The following is a 19,138-nucleotide window of genomic DNA, read 5'->3' as shown; positions in this document are numbered from 1 at the left end:
TCTTGTGATATAATTTGTATATAATTAAATACATCCATTTAAGTATAAGGTTTAAAACACTGAAGGTGGTTTGATGTTATCTTGATGGTCACTTGTAAGCAGTACAAAAATATAAAACTTCTACCTCTTCGTCCATTGGCAACTGGATATTTTATGATATTTACCACGATAGCAGTCCTATTTTGTTTAATTCCCTAACATTTCTCATCTGGTATAACTAACTTTGCTATCATTGGGCATTTTGGCAAAATGACTGCCTCTTTTTACTGGTCGTCTGATGGCCTTTGAGCAGTAATACACCTTCCCAAAGTGTCTAACCTATTTCTCTTTAGTATTTTTCCACAGAGGAAAATTCGGTGGATATGGAATTCCACACATAACAATGTATGGTTTCTTCCCCGAGGCTCTATTCTAAAATGCATTCCATATAATTTAAGGAAGGAAAGCAAGGTGACTCTCTACTTGACCTTTTATCCCAGGTGTAATAAAGATGGTTGCTCTCTTGTTTCCACTCCCTCTAACCTTTTTATGATATTGTGGAATTTGAATAGGAGAACCAGTATATTTGAATAGGAGACCTCTTTCTCAAGAGCCATTGTAGGCATGGACTTTTGCTTTTTGAACTTAATGTTCAAAAGACCCGAGAAATCATTTTCTACTTTTTTTTTCTTCTAAACTCAAACTACTGATTAGTTGCCTTGTCTGCCAGGAAAGCCGAGGTCAGGGCTACTTACTGAGTTTCATAAAATCTCATCATTCGGTTTAAGCAAAGGTTCTTTTGAGCGTCCTGGGATTGATGAAACTAGGAGAGTTGAAATGTGCCCTGGACACTCTATCACTATGTATATTTGTAGATATGACTTAGCATTCCTCTATGAGTTTTTGCTATCAACCTCTCTGTTTCTACTCCAAATGCTCATATGCCCTGACTCTGTCTTTCTAATCATAGATAGCTGTCAATTTCCTGTATTTAGAAATTGTTGACTTTTGTTCCCTCAAAAAAAGAATGGATAGATATCTCTTGGTTAACAAGACAAGTGTGGGAATAGAGATGTTAACTCCTTGAAACTCATTTTAACCTGCAATTCTTTGGAACAGAAATAAACTACAAGAGTGGCACATACTTCCAAAGAGCCACAAATGAAGGATGGAATGAGATTTTTTTTAAAAATTCTCTAAGATGTTGAGAAAGCATTTTAGAGAGATAACTTCATTTAAGAAAACATTGTTTTGAGTAGTATGTCTTAGCTGCCTGTAACTATATTAGGAATAAAAAAATTCTTTTTTGCTTTAGTATGTCAATAAGGAAAAATCACATCTAAGGCCACTTGGTTAAAATAACTCACCAAACCCTGAAAATGAGGGCCACTAAGCTGCCTTGGTATAAAGGTTAGAAAAATGAGGGAACATTTGCCCCATCTCTTTAAATCCTAGTTGGACTTAGCAGTGACCTAGCTTCAGAGCTCTGTTTAGAGAGAACATTCTAGCACCACCTACAAATTGCCTTTTTTTAATTTGTGCAATTTACCAAGAAACATATATTATAAAGTTTAATAAAATTGTATGGAAAAAAGCTCAAGGTGGTAATTGCTATGTTGATTTAAGGTCCTGAAAGTGCAATGAAACATAGTTACCATGCGTATAAATGCTACTTAATAGCTGTTTAACTAGAGATTTTATTCTTATTTGGGGCCTTCTCTTAAATCCCATGGCTTCTAATTTTAGATATTGCAGATCTTTGGCATAGAATATGAATACAATTGGGAAAGAGGAAGGGAGTTGCACAAATTTGGTTTGAGCCAAAGTTGTGAGCCAGAGAAAACTACTCAAATGCCAGGCCAGCGTGAAACTCCCTGATTTGTTCTAAGTAAGAGTAGGGTTGGGGAGAAACTGTGTGTCTTTTTGGAAGGAATACATGGAGGACACATCTCCAGGAACCAGAATCTGTTCCCTTTCCTCCCGTCCCAAAGATAGGCAGACCTGAATCAGATCCTAGTTACAAGGTGCTTAAGTTTTGTGCTTGGTGATGTGTCTGTGTCAGATTGAGGAGTCCGTGCGGAGCATGGTGATGCGCTATGGAAGTCGGCTGTGGAAACTGCGTGTCCTCCAGGCAGAACTGAAAATCAACATTCGCCTGACACCAACTGGAAAAGCAATCCCCATCCGCCTCTTCCTGACGAACGAGTCTGGCTATTACCTGGACATCAGCCTGTACAAGGAAGTGACTGATTCCAGGACAGCACAGGTACAGTAGTTAAGCAGGCTCCTCAAAATTTTGACTTGGTTCCCCCAGAGAGAAGCCACTTGTCCTTGTTACAGAAAGACCAGAATTCACAGATCCCATTGTCCCACCTAGCAGGGGTTATCCTCATTCAGCTTAAATGGTTGCATGAACTTGAAACACTTCATTTGCCTCATAAGCAGCACCTCTGTCGTAATCCTGGATGTTTTGAAACCCTTAACCTTTGGTCATGAGTTGGGGAGCCCTAACAGGTGCCAAGTGAACCTGACTCCAGAGAAATTGTACAATGTAGGGTTCTTGGGCTACTTGAACAATTTTGTCTTTTCTGATCTGATTTGTCCCTGTTCCTGTTTTCAGCCTAGTTAGACCACTCATTGGCAAGGAAAGGAAGGAGAATTGTTGAAGTATGAAATATCTCAAAGAAAGAAATTTCAACATAATATAATAATATCTTGAGCAAGATCAAGCAGAGATTTTATCTTATTTACCCTTTGTTCCACTTACACACATTATCTTGCCTTCAGAGAATTCAGAGTATCATATATCTATAAAAAAGCAAAGTGGCAAACTTTAACCTATTTTTTCAGGTAGAAGAATTGAGAAAGTGAAAATGAAAAGTGACTTTCAAAGTAGATTGGTTCTATGATAACAGAATTCCCTTTTAATCTGTTTGATCACCTTAGTTTCTAAATCTTTGGGCCATTTACTATGGTACAGGATTTAGCTTCATTCACTATTCACGTCTTTTTAAGAACTGGGATGTTAATTTTAGGTCTCTGGCCCGAACTTGGCAAGTGCCTTTCTTCTCGTTAAAGGATGAACTTGCCTCTTAGTATGTGTACACAAGATCTCGGTCTATTCTCTGTATTGGGTGATGAAGAGATTATGTGTCTCTTGTTTTTATCTACGTCCTTTTAAGTCTGGGAACAGCAGTAAGAAAAGGCTTTTTTGCCAGGATTTTGAAGACAAATTTTAAAACTCTGGGTTTGGACAGTTGTCTGAGCGACCTTTCATTTCGTGCTTTGATTCCCACGTAGATGGCCAGAGAAATCTATCCTGTGAGAAGTGAACAGTTAACACAGAAAGTGCGCGCAAGAGTGCAAGGGGTGAGCAAGAGAAAGAGTATTCAATAATTTTCGCGGCATTTGATGTTTTTCAGGACAACCTTAAAGACATTTTCAGTCAAAGCTTTCCATGGGCAGTGATGTTTTTAATTAACTTCTACAATGGCTTCAAGGCAGTTCTATTCTTGTGAAAAATAAGATGGCCACTTGAGATTTTAATGTTTTTGATAAATATGTTTGTTCTTCATAACTACTCCCCCTGTCCTTTCTTTTATTAGAAAGCTCTGAGATTTCCCTCATGCTGGCCAGTGGTGACACAGGGGCATGAGAGGCACAAATGCCTTTATTCAGGGTTTAGTAGAAGGAAATGGCAACCCACTGCAGTATTCTTGCCTGGAAAATCCCATGGACAGAGGAGTCTCACAGGCCATAGGATCCTCACAAAGAGTCGGGCACGATTAAGTGACTTACATTTGGCACAACAAGTATTTGAAAAAATAAATGAGCTGCCTTTTGCCTGAGGGAGCTCCCTTCTTGCCATGGGTCCTGTGTATCTAGGAAGCCCTAAAGGAAGGGGTGTCCCTCAGATTGCAGTGGCCCCTACCAAGTGTGAATGCAGGAGCACACAGCTGGAGGAGGGAACTAAAGAGAGAAAGAGCTTCCCACTCGGTTCTGGCACTCCGTAAGCCTCCTTGATGCTTATCAGCAATTTAGTTTTTTCCTTTCTGTGCTCTAGTGAGTCATTACACGAATCTGAAATGACATAGGACTGTGCGTATCATTCAGTCGTTTGTTCGTTAATTTAACATTTATTGACCACTTATGCTGTATCAAACAGTAGGGATACAAAAGTAAAAAGTGATATTTCTTCTCAAGAAATTTACCCATGATGGAAGAAGACAGATAATTAGTTTCTCTGTTGTATGATTTGATTTGTGCCATCAAAAAATAAGTCCATGGTTCTAAGGGAGCAGACTGTATGGGATCAGAGATTTTTTTCCCAGGAGAAGCCCTTTTGATGGCCTCTGGTAAACAGTATATAATAAATAAAATATGTACATATGTTCATGAATTTGTAAAGTATATACTTTTATCAATTTTTAATGACTATGGCCATGATAGCAGAAAATGGAATTAACATACGTAACATAGATAACTATCTAATATAATACATCTAATATATTTAATATGTATCTGTTATAACAGTTATGTTATCTATCATTCAGAGACTTTCAGGGCCATCCATTGTTATCAACCTCGTGTTCAAGAATAATTTTTCATTCTTTCTGTCAACAAAGAGCAAGGTTGACTGGCTTGAGTTTCATTTTATTTCACTTTCCTTGTATAGTCTTTGTGGTATTAGCTATCCTGAGCACTGATGTCAGGCAGAGTAGGGAGATTTGAGTAACCCATTACATAAGTCCATTGACTTCCAATGTTCAGTGTAAGAGAGAAATATACATTTCAAAATCATCTTTATTGAGATAGAACTTAGATGTAATAAAAGGCACTCATTTTATGTGTACAGTTTAATTCATCCTGAAATTGTACATACCTGTGATCACCATCACAGTCATGATAGAGACCACTTGACACCCTCAAAAATTCTCTTATTCTCCTTTGCAGTCAAAGGTAAGGGCACCCTCCTCAGCCCTAGGCACCCACCAGTCTGCTTTCTAATTTTATAGAGTAATTTTTGCCTGTCCTGGAATACCAGATAAATGAAGTTAGACAATATGTACTGTTTTGTGTCTGGCTTCTTTTGGTAAGCGTAGTGTTTTTGAGAATCATCTGTGTTTTATGAATCATGGATGTGCTCCTTTTTATTGCTGAGTAGTGATATACCAAAATTTTTATATTTATTAACCTGTTGATGGGCATCCGAGGTTTTATTTTTCAGTTTAGGCTATTGTGAGTAAAGCTGCTGTGAACATTCATTTCCAAATATCTGTGTAGATTTGTTTTCATTTGAGTAAATCTATGAGTACAATTATTGGGGCATAGTAAGTTTAATTTAACCATGTTAAATTCCCACCAGCAGTGAGAGTACCCAGAGAGCTTTCTCCAGCTTGCTTTCTCAGCCCACACAGTTATGTTGCTTGAATGACCAGCCTGACTTTATCCCAGACCTCGCAAAACTGTCCCAGTTGGTCTTGTCTTTCCTAATAGACAGGACTGTATTGGATTGGCCAAAAAGTTTGTTTGGATTTTCCATAGGATCTTATATAAAAACCCGAGCAAACTTTTTGGCCAACTCAATAGTTTCAAGAACCTATTGCTTTTGCTCTTTTTTCCCCCCTTATTTTTACGTGGGTTATCTCCTCTAAGTCCAGTTTTTACATACTTACACCCTAGCCTCACTTAACACTTTGAATCTCTTGAAACATTTCTATTTCTGCCTCCCACATTACTAAGACATTGCTAATTCTACCTCCCACCTGGGGACTTTCATCATTAGCTCTGTGGAAGAGGATTGGGAGCTCGATTCTGTGGGTCTTTAAGCAGTCCACAACAGATTTTGTCCAGAATAGGACCTGACTGACAAGTAAGTAGAACACGCTTGTTCCTCTTGATCTAAAGGGCTAACGATTTACTTACTTGAACTGTACCCAGGATTTAGGAGAATACCTCATTCTCTCCTGGTGCCTGTTTAGCAGGCCTGCAAATCTGTTCATTAATGGTAGACTTAAGCTTGTATTATTTTAGGCCTGAAGAGATAGGTGGGTATACACACATACCCTCACTTCCCAGTCTCCATTTGCATTCACTGCACTGGGAATCTATGTTTTATGTATTCATGCATAAAGTGCCTAGCTTAGTGTCATACAACCTCTGAGCACTCAATAAATATTAATTGAATTGAAATAATGGCATCCCTTATAAATATTCATAAGCAAATAAAACTATCTAAATACATGAAATATGAGGTACTCTTCTAGAAATATTTGAGTTAAAACGATTAAAAACTGGTGTGATTTTATTATGTGACAATATAGATATTGCAGGGTCTATTCACTAGTTGTAGACGCAGTATACTGGGGGAAATATATCTGTATGTGTATTATATTTAATAAAATGTATATCCTTTTTACTAAAGGCTCTGTCTTATGAGCTCACAAGAATCAGCTAGCTAGATGGATGGGTAAAATCTACTTGTGTCAAATCTCTGAAGCCTTTGTGTAGCTAATTGTACCTATGAAGTACCTTCTGAGCCTGTGGACTATGAAGTGTAGGTGACCCAGTAGAGCCTTGACCTGGCCTTCTATCTTTGAAGAAAGAGCAGAGTTCTCTTTGGTGCATAGCTGTTCCTCAACTTAAATACCAGGACTGTGTAGTTGGTTAGTTGACCTTCGTTTCTGAATATGGGATTCAAGTCATTTTGACAGGCAGGTATTATCAGTCTGTCTCTGAAACGTGAAATTTACTCTGGTGCTTTCTCGTTGATTTCCACTAATTCAAAAGTGAGAGGAGGAGTGTGTGATTTGTGGTTGGTGTCATACTATTTTTTGGAGTTGGTTAATCTGCAGAGGCGAGAGTACCATGTACCCAATGTTAAGAGGTGTATCTTAGCTATTCAACTCACCAAAAATGTGTTTTAAGAAATAATATTTGTGAAAAAAAGTCACTTTAGGCAACTCATGTGATTTTTTTTTTTTTTTTTTCCTCTTGTCTTTTAATTCCCCATGCCATCCTCTTTTTCTTGCAGATCATGTTTCAGGCATATGGAGACAAACAGGGACCATTACATGGAATGTTAATCAACACTCCGTACGTGACCAAAGACCTGCTTCAATCCAAGAGGTTCCAGGCACAGTCCTTAGGGACAACATACATATATGATATCCCAGAGATGTTTCGGCAGGTAAAGGTGGCTACCTGGGGGTGGGGGCTCTGACGTGTGCCAGAGAGGCAAGGTTTTTCCTGAATTTTCATCAGATACAGCTCACACTGAAATAGGCAATAAGTGTCTTGACCCTGTTCTCACTTCTCTCTCTTCTGGAGTTGTGACTGCCAGCTCAGATGGTAGATGGTTCTTTGTGGATGCCCAGGAAGAATGGCGAGGATAGAGGCCTCTGCTGAGTAGGAAAGAGTAAATGGAGACTCCGCACCTCTGATAGTCGTGCATGATGACCTGTGTGAGGGGCTACATTCAGGTGTCTACTTCCAAAGCCTGTATTCAAGTCAAAGAGAGATTTGAAATGCTGGTTCTCATTTCCCAAGATAACCCAGGTCTCTAACTGATAGCCTAGGTTAATATGATGAGAATCAGTATGTAACATATACAAATGGATATAGAGTTCATGGTACACAGTGTAAAGTATCAGTTCTTTTGTGGGAGATTTATTACAGTGAAATAAAAACTAGTGTGAGAAAATATGACATTATGAATCCCATCCTCCATATGAAAATAAATTCCTTTGATCTGTATGGTGAATCATGTCTAGGCTGCAGATTTTTCTTCCATCAATAGAAGGCAAGAAAAGTATATCACCAGCAGAAAATGCAACAGATAAAGAAGAAAGTATCAAAAGAATACTGAATTTGTCCTTAAAAATAAAAAATCTATGAATATAGAATTTTCCCAAGTCTCCTAGTCAAAAATACCAGCGTTACCACATTTGAATTTTAATAAAGTAATATATGTGGTCTTAGTAAATAGTCTATTTGTAATTCCTGTATTATTCAGAAATACGAGAAATTTCCATTATGTAGCCATTTGTTTACAAGGTCTCTTTCTTGACACATAGCTGTCTTCATTCAGTATTACTAGTATTGTCAGCCTATAAGTTGAGTGTTGATTCTGTTCCCTAGTGCTGGCGCCATAAAAAGAAATCACTTTCTATATAATTTATCCTATAGAATAGACATAAGCACAGTGATTTGGACTTGTAGGTATGAATGAGTCATCTTGGTTTTAAATGTTGCTCTGAGTCAAGCAGAGAAACAACCAAACTAGTTCCCACTTCATGCCCCATTCGTTTTGCTAGTATGAAATTTGAAATGGACATCAGAATGGTTTAAAAATGATGTGTGTCTCTGTTTTCTCATATTTGAGCAGACTTGATCTGTACATGTACAAACAATCAATCCACCTCTAGTGAGCTAATTCCCATGTATGGGCCTGTAGCTTTGAAAATATACTAGAGTAGGCATCCCCTGAACCTCTAGTAGAAACTCTATTCTTGTGTTCTTGGGTTTGCTCTGTATTAGCTGAGTATCAGTCACTTTCCTGGTTATTCTTCTATGGCCAAGTTTCTCTAGGATTTTTCTTCCTTTTTTAAAGAGGTATTGTTGCTACTTTAGTTTTTTATTTTAATTTTCCCAGGACATTGTTAGGTCCATTGTGTTTGTTAATGGTCTCATACTAATTCATGATCCCTCAGTAGTTTAATGTTATTGGCAAAGCATCTGATTTGCGGCATGTAAAAAACATTATGTGAAAAATAATTACGAGTCTATTTTAACGGAGAATGAGAACTCTAGAATTTGGTCTAGCATTTAGATGCTCAGTAGAATGCTTGGAAAAGAAAGAGCAAAACTAAATTGACCATGTTTTAATATTTATTTTGTTCATGTTGAAATGCTGATTGTTACTGATGAGTCAAACTTTTCTCCTCCTTTAGTCCCTGATCAAACTCTGGGAATCTATGTCCTCTCAAGCATTCCTTCCACCGCCCCCTCTGCCTTCAGACATACTGACTTACACTGAGCTTGTGTTGGATGATCAAGGTCAACTGGTTCACATGAACAGGCTTCCAGGAGGAAATGAGGCAAGTCCTGGAGATTCCCCTCCCCACTTTCTTATCTCTGTGTCCACTAGTATCAGCTTTCTATGGGGGGTGGTCATTAAATAGTATTAAAGAAGATCTGAGTGGCAGAGGCAGCACTGGTAGAAGTAGTCTAGTCTTATTGATAGAAGTCGTAGTCCTATTGGTAGAACTCTTTAACCAGAGAACACAGACTGGACAGCAAGGATTATGCTTAATTTTTTAGGTGTGATAATAAGATTACATTTTTTTAAACGGTATTACAATATTGCTTTATAAAAAAGAGTATTGTCTTCTGTTAGAGATATCTACTAAAGTAGTTACCGATAAAATGGTCTAATATCTAGGAGCTTCTTCAAAATTATGTGGGGATGGGAATGTGGAGTGCAGATGAAACAGGATTGGTCATGAGTTGTTAACTGAAGCTTGGTGGTAGATATACAGGAATAGATGAGTTTCTCTGTTTTTGTACACGTTTGAAATTTTGAGATTTTTCTATGATAAAAGCCTTTAAATATTTCTTGATGTTTTTTCTTATTTGGATCCTTACTGGTGTATGGTTTTTAGTATGTTTTTTGTGCTCAGGTAATTTGATCTAGTGCTGTTGTGAGCATGGGGAATTTTTTCTTCGTAAAAAGGGCTCCATCAGAACCAGAAGTTTAAACATCAAAGGAGGTAACAGAGAACCTGTGACTCATGCGTTTTTAGCTTTTGATTCCTTTTTCCTCTATAACACTGTTAGTAATGATGTATAGTCATATTCTGCCCCATGCATTGAGATTCTTCCTGATTCTAACTGTGCTTCTAAAGTACAGTTATAACAACAATGATAACAGTAGTAATAAGCCTAAAATGAGATATGTTATTTTAACCTTAGAAATCATCCCTGGATAAAACTGGTCCCTTAGAAGGAGTAATCTCTTACCTGAGTGTTCACCATAAACAGACTGGGTAGACCTTCGGAGATAAATGCAATTATTTCCCGTTTTATTCAATATCTTTTTTTCAAAAAATTTTGCTAAACGTACAAGGTGCATGACTATTTATTAAGTATACCGGAGCTGCCAAATTTAGATTGTTTGATATTAAGATGGACACAAGCATTGGACCCAATGGAGGATGTCAGACTTGCAGGAGTTCTAATCTAATGCCTCAACAGATAGCAAAAGTGAGAGGCTAGGGAGGAAGGATGTATTGAATTTTGACAAGAGTAGGTATATGTGTACTTGTTAACACACAGTTGCAGCAGAGGTTTATGCCACTGTGTGTAGCATCTGCTTAGTGAAGCCTTCAGCAGAAAGAAAATCCTCATTGTGCTAGACTTAAATTCTGATTCATTGAACAGTATCGTCTTCAGGAATGGAAGGCACCCTTGTGAACATGGGACTGAGAGAAAAACGCTTTTAACTACTGTAATTAAAACACAAAATGAGATTTTTGGCCACGTGAAAGCTAGCCGCAGCACCGGATAAAACCTCTTGCCACGATCTTTCTGTCCTGCTTTCTCTCTGCTCTCATTCTGCGTTTGAGCGAGTGGAGACTGGGGGAATAGTGAAGTCCCAGAGGGACAGAGCTCTGTTCTTGCTGAAATTACAAGCACAGAGCTGCCTGGGCATGAACATGTAGTGTTTACTCTGCCAGTATGAATACAAATAGTCTTATTATACGGACTCTGTACCCAAAGACACCCACCCACCTACCCACACACTAATAAAAAAAAAATTTAAAGGTTTTTTTTTTTAACCCTTTAAAGACTCAACAAACCTGGGTGGAAAAGGGATGTCTTATCGGCACAGGACTATGGTTGTGAGCAGCAGACCATGTGTTTCCCTTTGCTCAGTGGTTTAATAATGATCTTGAAATCTAGAAATCTAATCGTATTAAAATTTTTTTTCTTTTTGCTTTTCGTCAGTTTTGCCTTTCATCTTGTCCCAGTCTTCTCCCTCCTCAGTTGCCTGTTTTCTTTGTCCTCTTTTCCTTTCCATCAAATGACTGAGTAGGATTGAAGCTGAGCATCAGCTTGCTGTTTGAGCCCTTGAACTCTGGAGCAGTTAGTGACTACTGCCTGGCATGGCTGGTGAAGTCAGTCAGTGTCCAGCGCTAGATGATAGGGCCCCCACATGACAGGAATGAGGTCGGGGTTATTAGTATCAGACTCTGTTACCGAGAGCTGGAACGTACAATGGAGCATGTCCACTGAGAGACTGACCAGTCTGAAGATGGAATTTCAGCAGTCAGAACTCAGAGGGACAGCCTTGCCCAAGAGATGAGCGGGTGGCAGGGGGATATATTTCCTTGTGCGGAGCCCAGTTTTATCAGGGCAAGTTGACTTTCAGCAATTGCCATTTAATTTTCTTTGGCCAAGAGACAACTTTGTCATGAGTCTGGCACTCTACATATTACCCCAAGAATGATGTGAGGGGAAGGAAAAGAGCTCATGCTGATGAGGGAGCAAATCGGTCTGATCTCAAAGAGAATGGGCATCTGAACAGAGCCTTGAGAAATAGTTTTATTAAAGACAGAGATAAAAAAAATGACCTGTTAATGTTCCAGGAGCCAAGGTGCGATGTAAAAGCATCGATGCTACATAGACATTAAATCATCATAATTGGTGTTCTCCAGAGGTGGCGGCTCCACCAGGTCATCATGGTGGGTGATACCTTGAAGGACTGGAGTTTCTGGGTTTCAAAGCCAGCCCACGGATATAAGGCATACAAGTAAAACAAGAGATTCCTGCAGAGTTTCCCCATGAATTGAGATGCTTCTCCCCATAATCAAAGGCAGAAAGCCTGCACTTACCAGACCATCGGCTAGGTGGGTAGCCAGTCTTTCTCCCCTATTTTTTTTTTTCCAGGACAGTAAATAGGTAAAAATGGTGATGGGACCAGAACTTGGAACAATTCAGTTCCATTTAGTTTTAGGGAACTTGTTTGCCATTTGAGGAAGAATATTGGCTGTTTCAGCAGAGATGTGACCTGCATTTTGAACACTGTAGCTGTGTAAAAGCAAGAGAGAGAGAGCTTTTCTGAGGTGGTGTTAGCTGCTGTCTCTTTTCTATTTTCCTAGTTGTCCCTTTCCCATCGAGAGATGTAACTGAAGGAATGCCACCTTATGCATGATGAAAGCTATAGGAGAATACATTTTTCTCATTGTCAGATTTTGAATGGCATTGCGTTTAGTATGAATTTAGAGTAGGAATAAAAAAGATGTAGACCAAATCTGTGAATTGCGTTCCTTGCAAATAGCTCCAAAGATGAGTTGTCTAGGATTTTTTTTTTTGTTCTAATAGTTTCAAGTAAAGAAGAAAATTGAGGAAAATGTGATTGCAACATAGACTAAACTGATTTCACGCTTCTGTGATGGGCACTGTATGTAAATACCCAGCTGGATGAATATGTGCTGTTGAACCTGGATACAAAAAAGTGCAGCTAACCAACAGTTGTACTTTCACCACTTCTCAATTTGGGGGGAATTGTTTTCTTTTTCCTGCCAGTTTGCTAATCTGTTTTGATCATTTAGTGAAAGCTGTAATTGCAGGTGGGAACATTTTGAGTAACAGTTCACAATCCAAGGCAGCTGCTTTTCGCACCAAAACCTGTTATTAAAAAGCTCAGGCTAAGATCAAGCCAACGGCTGATAACCGACTTGACGGAGAACAACTTAACTTTGCCCAGAAGGACAAAGAAAGCACTGGCCTTCTTGAAACTGAGTTCTTACTTATTCTGAAATGTTATTAGCATCCTTTTATTAAATTTCCTTAAACTGCTCTGTGAACTACATGATGAATCTCCAAACCAGGCAATGATGAAAGATACAATAGACAGGTACCTTTTATAGCAAAATTAGTGTGGATAGAAATGAGGGCCCTGTTATCCTTACTGTTTTAGAACACAGGCTTTTTAACAATATGAATCCATCCATTCCCTCTCATTGCTCCTGTCATAATGAAAAACAGTGATAAGAAGATGATGCTGTGTCTAGAAGCAGTTATAATAATTAGGTTTAGGATGTGTACTCTGAAAATGATTGGTAGTTAGGGACTGGAATTCTTGCGTGGCACTTCATTATTTCCTTAAACTTTTTTCTGGGGGTTAAGTGTGTTTCAAATTGAATGCAATTTAATGGTCACCTCCACATACACACTACCAGGCTTAAAATTGTAGTGGCTCCAAGACTTCATTTTTTCAGATGGGCACTAGGTGTCAGAGTTTTTCCTTCTCAGCAGTCTAGCATTCAGATGGGCCTCTTGAATTGTCCTGCGTTGGGAGGCAAATCTAGTGATAGCCTTCTCTTTTTTTCAGTTGGTCTGGTAGGCTTTACCTCATTTTCCTAGAATGTGCCATTGCGTTTTTAACCCTTTGGGTGGAGATCTGTTGAATCTTATATCATGACTGCACATTTTCACAGGAAACATTTTTTTTAGGGGATGATTGAAGAGGGAAAAAAGTAGTATAAATGAAAGTTGAAAGGCTAGCTGCCATTCTGACTGGTATCTTGGTTTCAGCTCTGCTTTATATTCTGAGGAATGAAATGGTGGTGATTAGGAATTCAGTTCTAAAACTGCTCAGCTCAGCCCACAATTAGTTGTCATGTAATTGTTGGCAAAGCATTGTTGTCCAGTTCTACCAAAGTATAAGCATCTCTTTGATTTTTTTTACTACAAAATATTGCAAGCCTATGGAAAAATTGGAAGAGAGATATGATAAATATCCCTGCATGTACTGACTAGCTTAAACAAATTTTACCATTTTGACCCTGCGCCTCACTGATTTTTTGCCATAGTCCTTTGAAATAGCTCATTTGAGTATAAAAACAAAAATAAAACGTAGGAGTTAGGTAAGGAAGTTGGTAAGCTTATCTAAGTCTGAAAGATTGGAAGAAATTAATTAGTAGATCCATTTTGACAGTTCTTAGGCTGGACCTCTTAACCCAAAGGACCTCTTATTTTAGAAAAAACACCATAACCCTCTATCTTAATTCACTTGGTTGACATTTTCCATACCCTCAAAGGAATTGCTTGAGCTTTCCTCAACTCTGCTCCTAGTGAACCCATTATCCTTTGAAACTGACTAGAAAGAGCGTTTGTGGGCTTGAGTATGGAAAGCGTTGACCATTTCTCATGCAAACAAAACCCAAATATTTTTCTAGTTTAACCTTAGGCCTTTGCATATTGTTTTACTCGATTAAACCTCAGAATAGCTTCAGAATGGGAAGCTGATTTGAGTGTATTTTACTGTGCTTTTGTCTTATTCCTTTGAAATCAGTTTACCTTTTCATGCTGGGTGTGGAAATTGAGTCCATATCAGTCTTTTAGATATGTGTTGGAAAAGAGGCATGTTTGTATTGTAGCATGCTGAAGGTGAGCTGTGAAATAGACCTGAGAAAAGCAGATCTGAAAAACAGGATCATGGTTTGTGCACTGATTGTTCAAGTTATAAAAAGAGACTAATGGTCCTTGCCACCAATCTGTCCCTGAAGATGGAAGTGTGTTTGTAAGTGCTTTGAGATCCTCAGCAGAAAACTATCACATTCCACTGATGACATATAAACATTCATACTTTGCACTTACCTTTTTTTCATCAAGGACTTTAAAAAACCAATTTTGAATCCTTTTAGCCTAGCAAGATAGGAATTTCAAGTATGGAAAAAGACATATTATGAAATACATGGTAAGATAGTTTTATTTAAAATTATTGTGTACATTTCTTCTTTTAGCCTCTAAGTGAGCATGTTCAGTTATAATTCTTTGAAATGATCTTCAGGACCAAAGTTGAGTCCCTCATGAGAAAAATAGTGAGGCTAATTTTGAAAGCTAGGTCTTCCTGCCATGGAATTACTTCTAATGAATTCCTAACTCTTTTGGGATGTGTATAGTTTTCTTCAAATTCCCTCCTAATGCCTGTTTTTGGAGCTGGAGATTTCTCACTGATTCTGACTCATTTCACTAGTAGCAAACCAAGGCCCAATGAACCTGACTAACTTGGGAAATCCTGATGTATCCCTTGGCCAACCGAAGTGGCACTTGTGGAGAGGGCCCCTCAGTGCCTTTCCAAAAGTAAGTCCTGGGACTTCCCTGGTGGTCCAGTGGCTAAGATTTTACCCTCCAGTGCCAGGGGCATGGGTTTGATCCCTGCTTGGGGAGTTGAGATCCCACATGCCTTGTGGCCAGAAAAACAACAAAAAAACCCCATAAAAGCAATATTGTAACAAATTCAATAAAGACTTTTTAAAAAATGGTCCACAGCAAAGAAAATCTTAAAAAAAAAAAAAAGCAAATCCTAAAGATAGCCTTTAAACAAAAGGATGTACTTGCTAGCATTTTCATACATCTTAATTTTTAAGACTTTATGGAAAAAGGCTGTGATATAGCACCGTACGACAAGTAATTTTACAGCTCCAACTCAAGGCAGTAATGAGCATCAGGACAGCCACAGATGACGCCCGAGGGTGAGGTGTGGGGTGGCGCGCCAGAGCTCAGCATGCGTTTACACGGTTTCTAGGTGAGGCTTCCTCAACTGCGGTGGGCCAGCTTGGTTGACTTCCCTGTCACACCAGTTTCTCCGGGGCCCCGTTTCTCAACACCACTGACTTGTATGTGCCCCTTTGCCTGTATGTTTTAAAATGAGTGTGTGTATTAAAACATTTTGTGTGTATGTATTAAAATCAGTGTGGTTTCATGTACATATATAGTACAGGAAAAAATGATTCCCCTGTTTAAAATGATTACTTCTAATCTTTGGTAACATTTCTGAAGAATTAGCCCTCTGAGAAGAAAGTTTTTTTGCTCCCAAAATGATATTTTTCTTGTCCTTTCATCGCTTTTGAGGGTTGAGGTAAGTTTGTTCAGCCATTTTTGAATTATCCAAGCATGAAAAAAAAGAGTTTTTCAGCTGTTAAGGAAATTGTTTTCAGCTCTTTTATGTGATCATATGACACTAGGCAATGGAACATGATATCCAGCAGATAATACAATATGGAAAGGCATTGACATTATTTTCACCATGGTTTTTCTGAACGGCACAGATTAAGTCAAATATTATAATTCCCTATGGTTTAAAAATGCACCTTTTAAGACCTATACAGTATTTTCTAATATTTCATGAGGTATTTTTTTCCCATGAGGTTCTGAGTTTAAATTGCAATTATTTTTTGATAGTATTAGTTAAAAGTGAAGATTTAATACTCTACCCAACATACAAAAGCAAGGAGGAAAGGTAGCATTTTGTTATCTGTCTGAAAAGGAACTCAAGTTCAGCTTCCTTCTCTCTGGATCTTCATTTTTTGACCTTCATGATGCAGAGGCTGCCTACATCTGTTTTGGCTCTCGTGTTCTAGGATTCTTTGTGTATCTGCCCAAGGACCTTGTTGGATGGTCATCTTCCTGGCATTAGCGATAGAAGCACAAAAGTCACTGGAGGCTTTGCCAGAAACACTCAACTTTTAGATTGTCAGCATGGAAAATAAAGCTTCAGTGTCTCAGCCACAATCTAACCTGTATCTAAATCCATATAGAAAGATATTATTATAGCTGAACTCAAAAGTGTGGAGATACAAGAAATGCAGACGAGGCAAAGACATTCCCTTTCTGCTTCCCACGGCATAGCTAGACTTGATGAATGCTTCTTACATCCCTGAAAACAAATTCCTGTCCTGTTCTGCCCCTTAGTTTTCCCTTCAGATTTCTTTATTGAGCTTAACATTGTTGTTTTACTTTGTGACAACAGCAGCTTTGGAAAGCACAGGTGGGCACGTGTGCATATGTACACTTGCACATGCTATTCACACTGATAGTACAATTAATGTGGATGTCAATTTGGGTGTTAATTTTGGGTCATGATTAGTGTTGACACTTTGTGTCAGACTAATGGCATTTATGGGCACCATCAGAATAAATGTTAATGTTATCATGTTTTTATTATCTGTTATAGTAACATTAAACCAAGGTCCTCCCAGGAGAAAAAAATACATATATGGATAGATAGATAATGCCTTTCTGTATTGCTGGTGTTACTCAGCGAGAAAATGACATCTCAGGGCAGAATCCTAATCACTGTTTGGAGCATCAGAAATAATGATCACCTCTGATCGGAGGTTGTGAATAATTCATTCGGTTTGATTTTCACGTCCTGTCCAGTGATACTTTTCAAACCAAATGTGTTTCTACAGGAAAATAATGGTCCCACTTCTTATGGAAATACTGTGGCACAAATCATTTTACCCACATAAAAACAGTTAAATAAGACTGTTCTCTTCTGCCTGCCTTCTCCTCCCCAGCCCCCTCCTCTCTCCTCGGTGCGTGTTTATTCCAGGATCTGACTGTGGCCAAAGAAATATTTTCTTCTTTAGAACTTATATAAAGAAAACAAATATTTATTTCTGCTTATCCTCACTTTATTCGCTGTAACCCTTTTGATCCTCTTCCCTTTCTCACTTTAAGGTAATTAGTTGAGGTGGATAATCCTGCACCTAAGAAATCTGCTAATTGGAACGCTCTGTTATCAAAAATAATCTGAAACTAGATGTTTTTTAAAATAATGAATTATGGCTATACTAATGAAACTCTAATTGGCCGTAAGTGCCTAGAAGCATTGGGTCCATCTGTGCCTGGATGACACAGTGGTCAGAAAAGTCTGTGGCGCTGCCAGGGCCCCAAAGCCTGAGTCTGAGACTCCTGAGGCCACACACCCACCCACTCTCCCGATCGCGTCTCAGGCTACGTGTTCTCCTTTTGTTGTTTCCTTAGCTGTCCGTCCTGGAGTGTCCATTTCACTAGGTTTCATTGCATAGAAACATTGGAGAGGGAGAGGGGCTGAAAACAAGGGAATTCAGCGATGGAATTTCCTTCAGTTGTTAATATACAAGGCAGCTTGGCTTTAGGTGAAATCAGTGAATGTCATATTCCTGATCACATTATCACACTTGTGTATGCTTTTATATGACAGTTACAGAATTTGCAATATAATATACTCCATTGTGTGTATGATATAGACCCTGTCCATATAAAGTAATTTGACTGAGAAACTTAACGGTGTCCTAATTAAACGGGAGGCAAATATGACTGTCTTCTGAAGTAATGACCCAATCCTCTGAGACAAAGCTATTCTTAGATAGAATATTTTGATTCATTTCTCCTGAATGTTGTGACCCTTTCCCCCGCGCCTCCCCCCCATGCTGCCTCTAAATCGAACAAGAGCGGAGGGAAGCGCTTTTCAACCTAGTTTTCATCATCAGACAGAAAGTATTTTGCATTCAGAAACCATTTCCAGTATCAAATTCAATTCTGTCAAGTGATTAGTTGAGTTGGGTAGAGAATAATTTAAACACACGAAGCTGGGACGGCCGTGGTGCTTCTGCACTGGAGGACAGCGGTTGCTGGGCTCAGGTTGCAAGCTCCTTTCCGGCGACTGCGCGTGGCAGTGTGGGTTATTGTGTTACACGGCTCCACAGCTGACACAGACCTGCGTCTGTTGACACCGTGTGTTCCTCCCCAGGACCGCTGGAAGAAACGGGAGCGGGCGAACTGATACCCTGCCTGCCTATCAGTGGCAAACGTCCTTTTATGTACATATGCTTACAAAGCTCTTTAGCCCCCTTCAAGATGAAAGGCTCTGTATAAATATGAGCTTTCGATTTTAGTACATGTTTGTAATACATGGGGTACAGTCCTAAATATGTATTTAGCTGATAGGCACTGTTCTTGTCTATTGTACAAATATTGACGTTAAAAGTATAAATATGTATTTAACCATCAGACCAGAAAAACACTGAAGCAGTTACTTCTCAGGTAGAGATATTAATATTGTATAAACCTATATATGCATATGTTTACATTATACCACATCAGTGCAGAGCATTTCTTTAAAAAAAAAAAAAGTCGATGAGAGCCCCAACAGAGTTCTTGACGTTCTGCTTCCTTTAAGGTGAGTCCTGATTTTAAATTTTCATATGTTTATTCCCTTCTTTCTAATTTTATATAAATGTGATCTGTTGTAGTGTAAGTAAAACCTGGAGTCAGTTCCTCTCAAGCCTGAGAAATCTATTAGGTTGGTGAGATTTTTTTTTCC

General features: G+C 38.7%; 1 protein-coding gene across 5 annotated transcripts in view; it reads left to right on the top strand.

Moving 5' to 3' along the window:
• The window catches only part of ACACA (acetyl-CoA carboxylase alpha), a 277,348-nt gene that overhangs the window by 179,889 nt on the left and 78,321 nt on the right, over positions 1–19,138 (top strand). For all 5 annotated transcript variants that reach the window (XM_061142719.1, XM_061142724.1, XM_061142721.1 and 2 more), the window contains 3 exons: positions 2,042–2,245; positions 7,013–7,168; positions 8,931–9,077. In XM_061142719.1, coding sequence (XP_060998702.1) covers positions 2,042–2,245; positions 7,013–7,168; positions 8,931–9,077 — 507 coding nt within the window. The remainder of the gene's footprint in view (positions 1–2,041; positions 2,246–7,012; positions 7,169–8,930; positions 9,078–19,138) is intronic.

The sequence above is a fragment of the Dama dama genome, chromosome 5 (assembly GCF_033118175.1).
Source record: "Dama dama isolate Ldn47 chromosome 5, ASM3311817v1, whole genome shotgun sequence".
NCBI lineage: Eukaryota > Metazoa > Chordata > Mammalia > Artiodactyla > Cervidae > Dama > Dama dama.
The sequence above is the reverse complement of the archived record's forward strand: the minus strand, read 5'-3'. Positions and strand labels throughout refer to the sequence as shown.